The sequence below is a fragment of the Carcharhinus amblyrhynchos genome, chromosome 3 (assembly GCF_965287045.1).
Source record: "Carcharhinus amblyrhynchos chromosome 3, sCarAmb.v2.hapA, whole genome shotgun sequence".
Lineage (NCBI taxonomy): Eukaryota > Metazoa > Chordata > Chondrichthyes > Carcharhiniformes > Carcharhinidae > Carcharhinus > Carcharhinus amblyrhynchos.
The window spans coordinates 13,148,503-13,163,559 of record NC_137326.1 but is presented as its reverse complement, the minus strand read 5'-3'; the positions used below and the strand labels follow the sequence as shown (position 1 = coordinate 13,163,559).

Sequence of the window (15,057 nt, the reverse complement as noted above, 5' to 3'; positions counted from 1 at the left end):
TAATCAGCTAAGAGCGCATTGTGGCACTAGCATTGTGCTAAATGGGATAGATTTTGAACAGATCTAACAACTCAAGACAGGACAATCATAGGCGTTATGGGCCATCAGCAGCAGAATTGTACACAAGAACAGTTTAATCTCATGGCCTAGCATATCTCCCATTTAAACATTATCACCAAAGCAAGGATTTAACTCTAATTCAATGAAGAATGCAGGTGGTCATGCCAGAAACAGCATTGAGGTGTTAATTTGGTGAAGCTACAAGACAGGATTACTCACATGGTGAACAACATAAGCAGCAATTAATAGACAGAGTTAAGTGAATCCACAACCAACGGATCAGATCTAAGCCTTGCAGTACTGCCACATCTAATAATAAATGATGGTGGACATTTGAACAATTCACTGGAAAGGAGATATCCCTATCCTCAATGATGAAGAGTCTAGCACATCAACACTAAATGCTGCTGGATTGAAAGCCAAAGAATGTTAATGACACCCCCATAAAAAAGAAACGGAAGAAAAAAATGGGATACAAATTCAAACTTTATTTGACTAAAATATATGGACAAGCTACCAATATACAAACTTTGAATGCCAAATTCAGACAGTTAGTTCACGGCAACCAGAAATAGGTGTGGACAATAAAGACAAAAATTCATGCACTTCAGGCACTGAATAATTAGAGGGCAAACAACAAGCTTCAGAGGTTTTAAATTTACTTTTTCTAAAAGGTGTCAAACTTGTCTGTAGTAAAGCTAGAGTTGTTTTTTGTTAAATAATCAAGATTATGTTGCAGTCCAACTCATAGTCCTGCATTTGTTATTTGATCAGACCAGAACTGGATAAAATTCAAACGATTATGGCAGTCCTATATGAAGATCAACAGTACTAATAACAACAGGTTATGATCACAATGCATCTCTAGTGTATAGCAAGTTCAATCTAGGTACACTATAATATTGTTCTCAGTAAGCTTCCAAAAACAATACTAAGTAGGATACCAATACTCTTCTCTACCTCCATCTGAACTGTCACTGATCAGATCATCAAGATGGAAAGGCAGGTATCAGTTCCAGGACTAGGTTTAAGATTTGAGTTGTGCAACACTAAATTTTCTCAGGGCAATAATTTGCCTAGTTTTCTCAAATGAAAATAAACTACTGAATCTTTGCACCATCTTTCATGGTGTTTCAGGAATATTTACAGTTCTGCTGCCATGGGAGCAGGGTTGTCTCCCCCCACCTCCCCCAAAACAGTCACTTAGATTATTTTTATTTAATAAGTTGGGGTAGTTTGTAGGCATTTGAAAGCAACTGTCTTTCACATCAAGGGCTTCCGATGATTGTGCCAGACACAACATAGTAAGTGGCAAGTAACACTTGTTTGCACTTCATGCCCAACAGAAGCACAAACAGTTCCTGGGAAAAAAGGTATCTGTACACCCTTTCATTGTATCATAATCTGCAGCGCAATGGATCTAACAGATGAGAATTAAGAACAGAAAAATCCTGAAAGCTAGATAATCCTATCAAATAATTCACTTTAAGCAGATTTAGGCCAGAACTTTCCAGCCTCACCCACCACGCAGGCCCCTCTGCGACGGACGTGGCAAGCCATTCAAGTTCAGTGGGACTAGAAAACCCCTCCAGCAAAAGATGCCAGAAAATCACTTTTTTTTTTAAGCCTTAATTGGGAACAATACAGCTATAGATCAGTAGTACATTTTCTGACTTTGCATCAGAGGGAGACAGGGGAACCATTGACTGGAGCAATATTTAGAAAAGCAGGAGCAAGTGTACTTCTCATCGAATTTGGTGCTAGAAATTAACAATTTCAAACTAGCCAAGAAAAAGAGCAGCAAAAATTAGAGTTTCCAAGTTTTAACAGGCCTGTATTAGTTTTATGGGACCTAGTATTTCTGAAATTGCATATTGAAACCATGAATGCTCAGGAGAATTTGTGCATGTTATTTTAAAGCAGTATTGTTTTTTGCAAATTCATCCTTGTCTCCGCTTTCTTCTTTCAATCATAGGCAGTTAAATGCAAGCTCCTGTGTGCAGAAGGGCATCTATTGAACAAGAAATTCAACACACTGCCAAACTGAAATGTGCCACAAAGGCATCTCCCACTTACAATACCACATAATATACAGAGATGCACATTAAGTTTAAATGAGAGTGCCTGATTTGCAAGTCCCAAAGTAACAGTTTTTAACATTGTACATTTACAGGTACTTACATTTGTCCCCAGATAAAACATAGAAAAGGGCACTTATGTCTTCAACATCTGTAAAATATCTGCACATTGTTTACTGTTGGGCACACTGGGATTCAACAGTGGGTTGAGATGACACATGGATGACTGGGTGCAACTTCGGCCTTTTAACTTTATTCTTCGATTTCAAATCTTTTGTTTCTTCATCCACTTCTTCCTCGTCGAGCTTTTCTAGCTTCACATCAGCCCTGGATACCCTACAGGCAGAGTATTCAAATAATCTTCCGAATTAACGGATCAAACATGATACAGGTGACAAAAATCAGAGATTTATCCAGCACCAATTCAGAAATAACAACACAAATTTCCAAACATTTGGAAATGTTTGTATGTTTTTAAGATTAAGAGAGAGAAAATACTGAATAAATCTCCAAACCACTGTACCACAGCATTTAAAGAAAATCTTTATAGAAATTATTAATTATACAGTTAATGACAGCACAATGATTTAGAAGAGCAATTTCAAAGATCTGCTGTAATTTCATAATTGAACTATGAACTGGAGGTGACCTGGCATTCAATCTAGTCCTGTAATCTAAATGCTAAACAGACAGTACAAGTCGCACAGAAATTAGAATATACACAGGTTGATCAGTCCAGATTGGTTTTTATCCTCTACAGCAGTAACCCTACTCATTTGCCTGTCCTGTTCCCATGTCCTTTTACCCAATTTCCTGTTAGCCTGTCCAACCTGCTCTTAAATTTTGACACAGTCCCTGCTTCAACGATGAACATTGGTCATGTTTTCTTTACTACCTCTTAACTCTTTACATAGAAGATTTTTGTTGCTCCCCAACTGAAATCTCTTGCATTTGAGTTTATCCCATGTTTTTCTGTTTAGACCTCGCAAATCACTGGAATCAATGGATTGGACCTTGTCCATGTCCACTGTTCCAGCTAAAACTCCAATCACTTTCAGTAGCACTGGAGAATCTCAGCCACAAATGATGAGGTTTTGGGTCAGTTTATTTTTAATCTATTAAATTCTATTAAATATTATTTCCCTCACAGACAAATGACAAGTTCAGCCTTTGAACCAGGCCAAATGGCAGCCCCACTGTACATTTTTTAAAAAACTAATATTCTCTATCTCTTACATGCATGCTTGTAGATCTCCAGTACTACAATTCTGAAGGGCTTACCAGTTGTTCAGTAGCCAATCCCAGCTTCTCAAAATCGTGCACATTAAATTATACAATGTTGTCTTTTTGAAGTAAAGGAGACTTTCATGAAATTACAGCAGTCTACAAATCAAATTTTGCTAAAAATGTTTGACTAAAATCAAATTCTTAAAAGTTCACAATTACTGTGCTTACAATTAAAGAGCAGAGATTTTGAAGTATATAAATAAACTCTAATAACCAACCAATTTTATGTCAAGTGGACTAATTAATCCTTTGAGCACTAACATGGAATTTTAAACCAAAAATCATCTATTTAATAATATATTTTTTGAATGTTAAGCTTGCTGTTGCTTTGGACACTCAACCTGCATCTACTATAGCAACCATAAAGCAGTAAAAGATCCACGTAGCACTCAGAGGGTTAATATTTAGAAGAATTGAACCATACCAGTGTCATGCCTTAGTGCAATGCCTAACCATAAACAGTCCAGTGATGAACAAGAATTCAAATCCAGAAATAGTTCCAGCTGACATTTGTATTTACGAATATAATTTATGAACTAGAGAATGTCACCTGGAAATTCACTCTTCCCTTTTAGTTCACTGGTGACAAAACTTGGGGAAGCAGCCATGATGAAATCTGTAGTAGTGCCTACACTCTAGTTCTCTCATAACCAGAGACTTGGGTAGGAAATAATTAGAATTGCAGAAAATTTCAGCATAGAAAGGAACCACTTGGTCCATTGCATCTGATTCTTTGAAATAACTATCCATTTGTATTCATTCTCCTGTTTCTTTTCCCCACAGTTCATCAATTCCACAACCAATGCCACCCGCATCCCCCCCCCCCAAAACCCCACAACAAACCAGCATACAGTAAGCATGCAGGTGCAGCAAGCAGTCATGAAGGCAAATGGTATGTTTACCATAACATTTGAGAACAAAACCAAGGATATCTTGCTGCAGCTGTTTAGTCCTAGGTGAGATCACACCTACAGGAGCTTTAGAAGAATGAGGGGGGAATCCCATGGAAATTCTGATCGGAATGGACAGACTAGATTGCAGGCATGATATTCCCCTTGGCTGGGTGGAATCAGGAACTAGAGCGGAGGGGAGAAAGAATCTTGAACAAGGGGATCATAGTCTCAGGAAGTGGGTAGGCTATTTAGGACCAAGGTGAGGAGAAATTTCACTCACAGTAATACACCTGTGGAATTCTCAACAGAAGCCAAGTCACTGAATATGTTCAAGGAGGAAAAAGACTAAAAAGCATCGAGGGGTATAGGGAGAGCTTCGAGTATGGCGTTGAGATAGAGGATCAGTCATGATTATATTGAATGGTGGAGCAGGCTTGAAGGGCCAAATGGTCCAGTCCTGCTCCTACTTTGATTTCCCTTCTATTATGACTCCTGATGACTGAATGCTACATGAGCATACTAAATCCGTTCTACCACAAATGTTACAAACAGATTTACTGGAAGAGTAATAGCACACAAGTTGCACCATAGAAAATAAGCACAAGTATTAAGGTGATAGTCAGAAAGAAAGATCGAGTCCACTGGTATCAGGAACAGCTGCTGCTTCAGAATGTCAGGAATTTATTTAATGCAAATTTATTAAGAATTCACAATTTTATTTTAAATAATACATTACTGGATTGGCAAATGGGATTTGTAGTAGATTTGTAATTTACGTAGTGTTACTGATACATTTTGTATTTAGCTAGGTATGGATCATATAGTCTTTACAGCATGGAAACAGGCCCTTTGGCCCAGCTTGTCCATGCCACCTTTTTTAAACCCCTAAACTAATCCCAACTGCCCACATCCCGCTATACCCATCTTACTTATGTAACTGTTTAAACGCTTTTGAAAAGACAAAATTGTACCTGCCTCTACTACTACATCTGGCAGCTTGTTCCAGACACTCACCACCCTCTGGACCCTTTTGTATCTCTCCTCTCTCCCCTTAAACCTACGTCCTCCAGTTTTAGACTCCTCAAACTTTGGGAAAACATATTGACTATTCAGCTGATCTACGCCCCTCATTATTTTACAGACCTCTATAAGATCACCCCTAAGCCTCCTAGGTCTAGGAGGAAAAAAGTCCCAGTCTATCTATCCTCTCCTTATAACTCAAACCATCAAGTCCTGGTAGCATCCTAGTAAATCTTTTCTGCACACTTTCTAGTTTAACAATATCCTTTCTATAATAGGGTGACCAGAACTGTACACAGTATTCCAAGTGTGGCTTTACCAATGTCTTGTACAATTTCAACAAGACATCCCAACTCCCGTATTCAATGTTCTGACTAATGAAACCAAGCATACCAAATACCTTCTTCACCACTCTGTCCACCTGTGACTCCATTTTCAAAGAGCAATGGACTTGTACGCTGAGATCTCTTTGTTCTATAGCTCTCCTCAATGCCCTATTAACTGATTAACTCCTGCCCTGGTTCGTACTACCAAAATGCATTACCTTGTATTTATCTAAATTAAACTCCATCTGCCATTTGTCAGCCCACTGGCCGAATTGATCAAGATCCCATTGCAATCTTAGATAACTTTCTTCATTGTCTACTACGCCACCGATCTTCGTGTCATCTGCAAACTTACTAAACATGCCTACTAAATCCTCATCCAAATCATTAATATAAATGACAAATAACAGCGGATCCAGCACCAACCCGAGGTACACCGCTAGTCGCACAGGCCTTCAGTTTGAAAAACAACCCTCTTCAGCCATTTAGTCCCTACGTATTTGAAAGAATCATATAAACATTTGAAGGAAAAATATATTGCCATGGAAAAATATGATTAGAGTTCATCCCCTCCGTTAATAAGCTGCTACTAGATCAAGCACAATGGGTCAATGCTTTGTACTGAAACTTCTATGATTTTCCATTACAATAGTGTTTGATGCGAGAAAGTACATTACAAATATCACTTTGCACTTCTACATCAATGCAGCAAAAAAAAACTGCTCTGCCTTAACCAACTTTAATTTCAGAAGGCCAACTTGGTGCATTACTGACTTTGCAGTCCCCGTAATTAAAGCTTGAATATTTATTTCCTACGCCCATGAATTTGAAAAAAGGAAAAACTGGTCCATGTTTAATGTGTGTGTTTTATAGTTCTTCACAAACTGGACTTTCTTACTCTCCACACCAACCATTCAACACATACACTGTCCTTTGCCTTTATCCCTTTACCATCTTTTCATTTGCTTCCTTGTAATCCATTAACTATTCTATCAGTTGCCTTCCTTAGTTTTGTTTTCTCTCCTTGCCAGACCGCACTCTATTCCTTCAACTGACTTTGTCACTCTTCACCCCCTCTCAATTCTACTTGCTTACTTTCTTCGGTGTCCGCATTTCGTTCAATGGGTATTCTCTCTGTTCATTGGCTCCATCTCTCTCATCCCCAAATAACACTTCCTCCTTGGTTTTCTTATTACATACCTCCTCCTCCAGCTCTAATATTATGCCTTTTTAACTTTGCTGTCAATGTTCCCACTATCATTACAGCTATTCCATAAAATGTAAAAATGGAAGTCCTTAAGATCATACTTGTGGCTGGGTCATACAACACAACAAATCTTCAATGGTGCTCATGACAAGTCAGAAGATAGTTTCTCTAATAATTAGGGAAGTTCATGCCATGGAGGGGATAACATTGAGCCCACCAACCAGTGATTGTTGGGGTCGGGGCTGGCCCAGAAGGCCAGCAGTCGACAGTGGGATGGGGATCAGCAAGGCCAGCAATCAGGAGGCCGATAGTGTGGGCTACTGCACATGCGCCGTTCTTGGCACTGAGATCAGTGCATGCGTAGTGGCCCATTCAGCGCTATGCTGTTGGCCTCTCCAGTGGGAATAGGTCCCGCACACTGATTTTTCACAAGATTCAAGCTAGGGCTCTGTGTGATAAGAACATATAGGAGAAATAGGAGCAGGAGTAGGCCATCTAGCCCTTTGAGCCTGCCCCGCCATTCAATAAGATCATGGCTGATCTGAAGTGATCAGTTTCACTTTCCCGCTTTCTCCCCATAACCCTTAATTCCCCTGTCTATCAGAAACCTATCTACCCGTGACTTAAATATATTCAGCGAGGTAGCCTCCACCACTTCAACGGGCAGAGAATTCCAGAGATTCACCACCCTTTGAGTGAAGAAGTTCCTCCTCAACTCTGTTCTAAACTGCTCCCCCTCCCCCCACTTCTCTTGAGGCTGTGTCCTCTAGTCCTGCTATCCTTTCTAAGCGGGAAGAATCTCTCTACCTCTACCCTATCCATCCCCTTCATTATCTTATATGTCTCCATAAGATCCCCCCTCAGCCTTCTAAACTCCAACGAGTACAGACCCAGTCTATTTAGTCTCTCTTCATAGGCTAACCCCCCTCATCCCCAGTATCAGCCTAGTGAAACCTTCTCTGCACTCCCTCCAAGGCCAATATATCCTTCCACAAGAGCGGCGACCAAAACTGCACACAGTACTCCAGCTGCGGCCTCACCAGTACCCTGTACAGTTGCAGCAAGACCTCCCTACTTTTATATTCTATCCCCCTCGCTATAAAGGCCAACATCCCATTCGCCTTCTTGATCACCTGCTGCACCTACAGACTGGGTTTTTGCGACTCGTGCACAAGGACCCCCAGGTCCCTCTGCACCGTAGCACACTGCAGCTTTTCGCCTTTTAAATAATAATCCCTCCTACTATTATTTCTGCCAAAGTGGATAACCTCACACTTGCTAACATTACACTCCATCTGCCAGGTCCTTGCCCACTCGCTCAGCCTATCCAGATCTCTCTGCAGACTTTCCACACACTCCACGCAATTGGCTTTTCCACTCATCTTCGTGTCATCAGCAAATTTCGTCACCCTACACTCAGCCCCCTCCTCCAGATCATCTATATAAATAGTAAACAGTTGAGGCTCAGCACCGATCCCTGCGGCTGTGATGCACAGGGTGTGGGAGATCCATTTTGAAAATTCTGCTAAAAAAAAAAGTGTGATTTATTCCAGTTTTGATGCAAATTCAGCATTGAAGTTTTTTTGGGAGAATCCCACTCCTGGTATTTAGTAGCTTTGATAGGGATGTGGTATTCAGCTGCACTGATGATAGTTCTGAGTTCTGACTGCGAGTGCTAAGTGGCAACGAACAGCATCTTTTGGCCTGATAGAAATATGGAAGGGACTGAGAGCTTTACCTAATTATTACATCTTGCATCCCTATAAAGCACTAAGGGGAAGGGTAGTAGCATTAGCTTCCCAGATCCTATTGCACTGGTTTGTTGCATTTGAAGAGAAATGTGCAAATCACTATCATTGTTTTTAGGTCAATTACTTCAAATGTAACACTTGAGAGGAAGGACTGGCAATGACAATGTTTGCATTCTCTAACATAACGTTTGAAAGCAAACATAGCCTTTGATCATTGAGATGCAAATCAGTTTTATTTTAAACGAAAAGAAAAACGGCTCATTCTCTTCCTCCAACTTTACCTCTCAGCTTAATAAGCTTTCTGAGGTTTATATCTCATTTCTGATTTGAATTGCAGTCAAGGCTACCAGATCTGAAATCAGTCAGTTTTTCACACAAGCAAAGACACTGAAAATAAAAAGCACAAATTCTCAGGAAATCTTTTCAAATTAATTTTCTACTTTTCCTTTGAACAATTTAAATGAATTTAATTAAGCCTTTTGCGAATTGTGCTATTGTCTCATTAGCCTGTATCTGGGACATATTACAAATAACATGCTCAGAGTACAGAACCAGCCCTTAAGCTAAGAGAATCAGGCAAAAGTAAAAATTCCAAGCTCAGACTTCTGGGGAAAAACCAGAGGCATTCAGGAAAAAAATCTTTTAGTATCTTCAAGTTAACAGCTAAATAGTTCAGTTATATTGCTATATTAAAAACTGTATTCTGGATATTAGGAATTTCAGTTAATGAAAAAAAGCAAATATAAATTTTCCAAGTAGCATATTTTATAATGTGATTTGTTCACCAACAATAAATGTTAGGCAATGTCTGCTAGTCCTTGTGCATGAGTCGCAAAAACCCAGCTTGCAGGTGGTCAGGAAGGCAAATGGGATGCTGGCCTTCATAGCGAGGGGGATTGAATATAAAAGTAGGGAGGTCTTGCTGCAGCTGTATAGGGCATTGGTGAGGCCGCAGCTGGAGTACTGTGTGCAGTTTTGGGCGCCGCACCTGCGCAAAGATATTTTGGCCTTGGAGGGAGTGCAGAGGAGGTTTACTAGGGTGATACCGGAGTTGAGGGGGTTGAGCTATGAGGAGAGGCTGAATAAACTGGGCTTGTACTCGTTAGAATTTAGAAGAATGAGGGGAGATCTCATTGAGACGTATAAGATGATGAATGGGATGGATAGGATAGAGGTGGAGAGACTCTTCCCGCTCAAAAAAGACAGTAGGACTAGGGCGCACAGCCTCAAGATAAAAGGGGGGCGGTTTAGAACGGAGTTGAGGAGGAACTTCTTCACTCAAAGGGTGGTGAATCTCTGGAATTCTCTGCCCGTTGAAGTGGTGGAGGCTGCCTCGCTAAATATTTTTAAGACGCGGGTTGATGGGTTTTTGATAAGAGAGGGGATTAAGGGTTATGGGGAGAAAGCGGGAAAGTGGAACTGAGCAGCGACAGATCAGCCATGATCTTATTGAATGGCGGGGCAGGCTCGAAGGGCTAGATGGCCTACTCCTGCTCCTATTTCTTATGTTCTTATGTTTCCATGGGTACATTGATTCAATGTCAAATATGAACATTAACAAATCCAAAATACATATTAAAGTTTATGTATTTATTGTACATAAAGGTGCAATAATGCAGGATTTATGATACATAACTTGGAAATGCTCTCAAAAAAACCTTTGTTTTGAAACTTGCCTATAGGGAATAAAATTACATGTAATCTGGCCTGCACAGCAAAAGTTGCTTCACCCACTGTGCAGATCATGCCCATGTCCCTGGAGGGCAAGGCTGGGAGGTAAGAGAAACCAGTTTCCAAAAGTGTTAAAATGGGAACTTCAACTAGAATCCAGCAGAGAAAAGAAACAAATACTTCTTATAGTCAAATACAAGGGAGTGAATTCTTCTTGCACAGAGTTATTTGAATAATGCTACCTTTGAACAGTGACCCATGACCAGAAAAGGAATGGAAATGGCAAGTATTTTATATCTGGCCAGCTGCAAGAACTACACTACATAGAATATAATCTTGTAATTTATTTAGTTAGAAAAGTCAGTACTTCATTTTGTTTCCCAAATCTAATAGGAACAATTCAACCACGTGGCTTCAAGTGATTGGTTTCAATGCGGGCAGCACGGTGGCACAGTGGTTAGCACTGCTGCCTCAAAGCATCAGGGACCAGGGTTCAATTCCCGGCTTGGGTGACTGTGTGGAGTTTGCGTGTTCTCCTCCGGGTGTTCCAGTTTCCCCTCAGTCCAAAGGTGTGTGGGTTTGGTTGATTGGCCGTATCAAATTGTCCCTTAGTGTCAGGGAACTGGCTAGGGTAAATGTATGGCATTACAGGGATAGGACCTGGGTGGGATTGTGGTCAGTGCAGCCTCAATGGGCCAAACGGCCTCCTTTTGCACAGTAAGGATTCTATGATCCACTAGTTGCCTAAACCGATCATATCCTTCATGGGATGCTTTTACTTAATATTTAAGCATGCATGCAAAATGATTTACATATTTTGCCAGTAGGGAAACAATAAGCAACCTTTATTATATCACAGATTATTCAGAAGGATCACAAAGACTCAGTCCCAGTTGATTCCCATTACGGCCTGGCTCAATCACCACATTCCCACCCAAATAAATTGCAATATGCAATAAATGTGTCTTTAAATGTTAAAATGCATTTCAATTTCCACGTTAAATTGCGCCTTGGTATCAGGGGGTCTAGTTAGGTTAAATGCATGGGATTATAGGGCAAGGGCCTAGGTGGGATTGTGGTTGGTGCAGACACGATGGGCCGAATGGCCTCCTTCTGCAATAGGATTATTGGCCATATTTTTCCAAAGAGAAAATCTGCCCAATCATATGTAACCAGTAGAAATGCATTCTTTGTCCACAAGGAGGTGCTACTGCACAATTTTCCTCAAAACATGGAGCTCTCAGTATTTTTATTCAGCAATCAGCATTTAAAATTACAATGACAACAAAATCTAAATTTTCTGGAGTTGTGTAATTGACCAATTTCATTCACGGTACCAAAGGTCTTTGAGATACAACAGGTACCTTGCAAATACTGGATTTCAGTTTTAAATAAAGATGGCAACTTGTTTCTTTTGGAGATCTCCATAACACATCACAAACTTTAAAATACGTATACAGAAGCAATACCACCTCCCACTGCCGCCACACAGAGCTGTTTCAACTCTTCCCCAGAAACAAGCTATGCATATACTCTAGAGTAACGAGGGTATAAATAATGACCACTACAGTAGAAATAGGACAATATGTAGCAAATCAAGCATGTTGAATGACTTCAGAAGACTATATCTGTGCAATTCACAATTCTGGACAATATAACCCATTTAGGGTTATTTTTACTAAGATGATGCTCATAGTGTAATGAGCAGCAAGGGCAGTGGAAGGAAAAGAGTATTGCCGGTTTACAGGAAGATTTTTTTCAGTGCAGCTATATGCACTCCAGAGTATGTTTGATCAACATTTCTTTTTCAGAAAATGTGACAAATTATTTGAGCGAGAACAAAAATTGCCATAATACTATTCTCAGGAAGTCAGCAATGTTGCATTTAGTGCCCATTCCTGGTTGCATGCAAGTTCTTAGTACATTGCAGTACAAGATAAAAAAAGACAAAACTTCTACCAGGGACTTAAACTCTGAGGAAGAAGGGCAGGAACAAGGAAGGGTTAGAAGGAACAAAGAGAGGACCAAGAAGATCAGAAAAAAGGAGGTGCAGGGGGCAAAGTTACCCTTAAGAACTCTTGAGAATTGCAGTCCTAGTACAGACCAGAAACATCAGGTTACATACAGGATTTGTAGCAGTTCACACATAGTATTTTGGTGATAGAGCAAAAAATTTACTGAGGAAGCAGTCTTTTATCAGATGACCTATATTTTGAAGTGCCAGTTTAGCCCGTTGGAGACAGCACCGATCTAAAGTTGTTTAAGGTAGAAGAAAAGACACAAAAAGGACAAAAGAAAATAAGTTTTCAGAAAGATTTCCATTGCAAGAATACATTAAAAGCGTTTGTTTAAATATTTGCTTTCAAAATAATGAAATGGTGCACAATGCAAAGATTGTTTGAATATCAGTGGTTTAATAGACAAGATTATATTAGCAGCATGCAAAGCTAATCTATTCTTAATTCAGCTACTTTTGTACAGTCCAAAAAAAAATCAAATTACCCAGCAATTTGAATTAAGCAAATTAAAACATGAAGTGCTTCAACAATTCAAATTAATGGGCAATTTAAAATAAGTAACTTCAAATTACACAATTATATGTGCCACTTGAATGATTCACGATCTCAAAATTGTGTAGTGAAGGATCATAGAATCACTACAGTGCAGGAGGAGATCATTCGGTCCATACGCCTGAACTGACACAATCTCACCCAGGCCCTATTCCCATAACCCCACGTATTTACACTGCTGGTCCCACTGACAGTAAAGGTCAATTTAGCATGGCCAATCAACTAACCTGTACATAACTGGAGTGTGGGAGGAAACCAGAGCGCCCAGAGGAAACCACGCAGACATGGGGAGAATGTGCAAACTGCACACAGTCACCCAGGGCTGGAATTGAACCCAGGCCCCTGGCACTGAGAGGCTGCAGCGCTAACTACTGTGTCACCTTCCTGAAACAAGAAAAATGTGATGGAATAAGAGGATGTATCAGTGCAATGAACAGACTCCTGCAGCACATCTTTCTTCCTGTGAGCTCCTGATTGCAACAGGCTTTCAAGTAGTGTTATAGTATCACACGTATTGGCTAGATCAAGAACTACATTGCCAAAAGACTGGAACAGATCACCCAGCTGCTTTGGCGGCAATTGAATGAGCAGGGAATCCAAGCAGGTAGGTCCCGGAAGGCAGAATGCAAAATTGGAAGATAAGCCAAAATGGAATAGATCAGTGTTGACTGCAACTTGTGACATACAGTGCTGGGGAAGTGCTATATTCCAAATTGGAACAGAATTTATGAATTTAAACAAAGATAGGTATATGAATTAGGCATAAGCTTCAAATTTGTGTATGACACTGGTTTCAGTCCAATTCTTTACACATTTATAGAATTTCAAACACTTTCAAAAAGAATACAAAAAAAAGCAAGCACATACAGAAGGAAATGGAATGGAAAATAAAATTAGTTTGCATTTGCAGCAATCTTTTTTAAGTTATAGCCAACAAAATAAATGCAAGTTCTGGACCATGCTAGCCAAACGTTTCACATTCGAAAACTGGTGGTACTGCAGGTCTGCATCAAGGCAAGGCAGGATTTTACAAGAACGCCACACTACCTAAGTCTGTCTTTTCATTAAAAAAACTCTAATCTTGTTATACAATTTTGAGAGTCCAAACTTTGGTAACGCAGGGAAGATGGTGAAAATAAAACCAAAGAAACCAAGAACAAAGCACAGAGCATAGTTCATGCTGTAAATAAGGAGTGCAATAGGCCACTGAAGAATGCTGGGCAAAAGCTGAAAACGAGGCACTGACCTTGGGGAAGACGATGGCCTAGAGACTTCATTGCTGCTCAGTTCAGATAGCACTTGCACATCACTCGCTTCTTGAAAAATCCGCACTCGTTTGCCTTCTTTAGAAGGCGGCTGTTTACAGGCAGGTTCCAGTTCTGTATTTTGTTTGTCAATAGCAGAGGCTGGCACTGCTTGAATGACTGGTTCAGGAGCCAACATCTCCTTTAGCAGCACATCAGTCTGTCCACTTGAAGTGTCAGCTGCTTTATCAGATGAGGGGGTAGTTTCAACAACAGGAGTCTTGCTGGATGCCAGTTGAACTTCCTCGAGTACTTCAAATGGAATTTTCTCTTTCTTGCGGTTCTGTGGCCGATTCTTAACTTCTGGAATTTAAAATTTGCAAGTCACAATTTTAAAGTTAAGCACAGGAACTTTTACATTTGTGTAATAACCTTCTGGTTATTGTTGCATTGTGCCAGGCAGTTTGGGCGGAGGAGAAAGGCAGATCACCAGCTAACAGCTTCACATTTACAACACCCAGGGAAAAAAGTTTATCTTTTTAAAAACGATCTTAATGAAGTTAGTTGTCTATCTTGGTTACTGATCTTATTAATTAGAATCATTGAATGACAAGGCACAGGAAAAGACTTGGCCACCCTGCACCTATGCTGACTTTTCAAAGAAAGCATACTGAATGTAGGGTAGTTCAATCTCCACAGAGAAATGAACAGGTTATGTAAAGTGAGAAAGAAATCACTGGGTCAGTGAACCTCTACCAGTCTGACATCACATACACACCACAGGGGTATGATAGTCATGAAAGAGCTGCACACCTAGCCCACCCCCAAACTGTATATGTGCACATTACAAATCTATGTCATGTTAAGTCACCCCTCAGTCTTCTAAACCCCAGTGATTTTACAGCAAGCACTGCCTGCAACCAACAATTTTCATGTTGAAAATTCCAATT

The 15,057-nt window shown here is 40.1% G+C and overlaps 1 protein-coding gene across 2 annotated transcripts in view; it reads right to left on the bottom strand.

The window, feature by feature from the left end:
- Positions 1–535: 535 nt before the first annotated feature.
- spdl1 (spindle apparatus coiled-coil protein 1) overlaps positions 536–15,057 on the bottom strand; it is a 53,947-nt gene continuing 39,425 nt past the window's right edge. Inside the window, exons 11-12 of one of the 2 annotated variants that reach the window (XM_080181472.1) lie at positions 14,110–14,470; positions 536–2,474 (exon numbers count right to left, since the gene is read on the bottom strand). In XM_080181472.1, the coding sequence (XP_080037598.1) occupies positions 2,312–2,474; positions 14,110–14,470 (524 nt within the window). In that variant the 3' untranslated portion in view covers positions 536–2,311. Of the gene's footprint in view, positions 2,475–10,140; positions 12,544–14,109; positions 14,471–15,057 lie in introns of those variants that run through there. The other variant, XM_080181481.1, reaches the window with a different exon arrangement.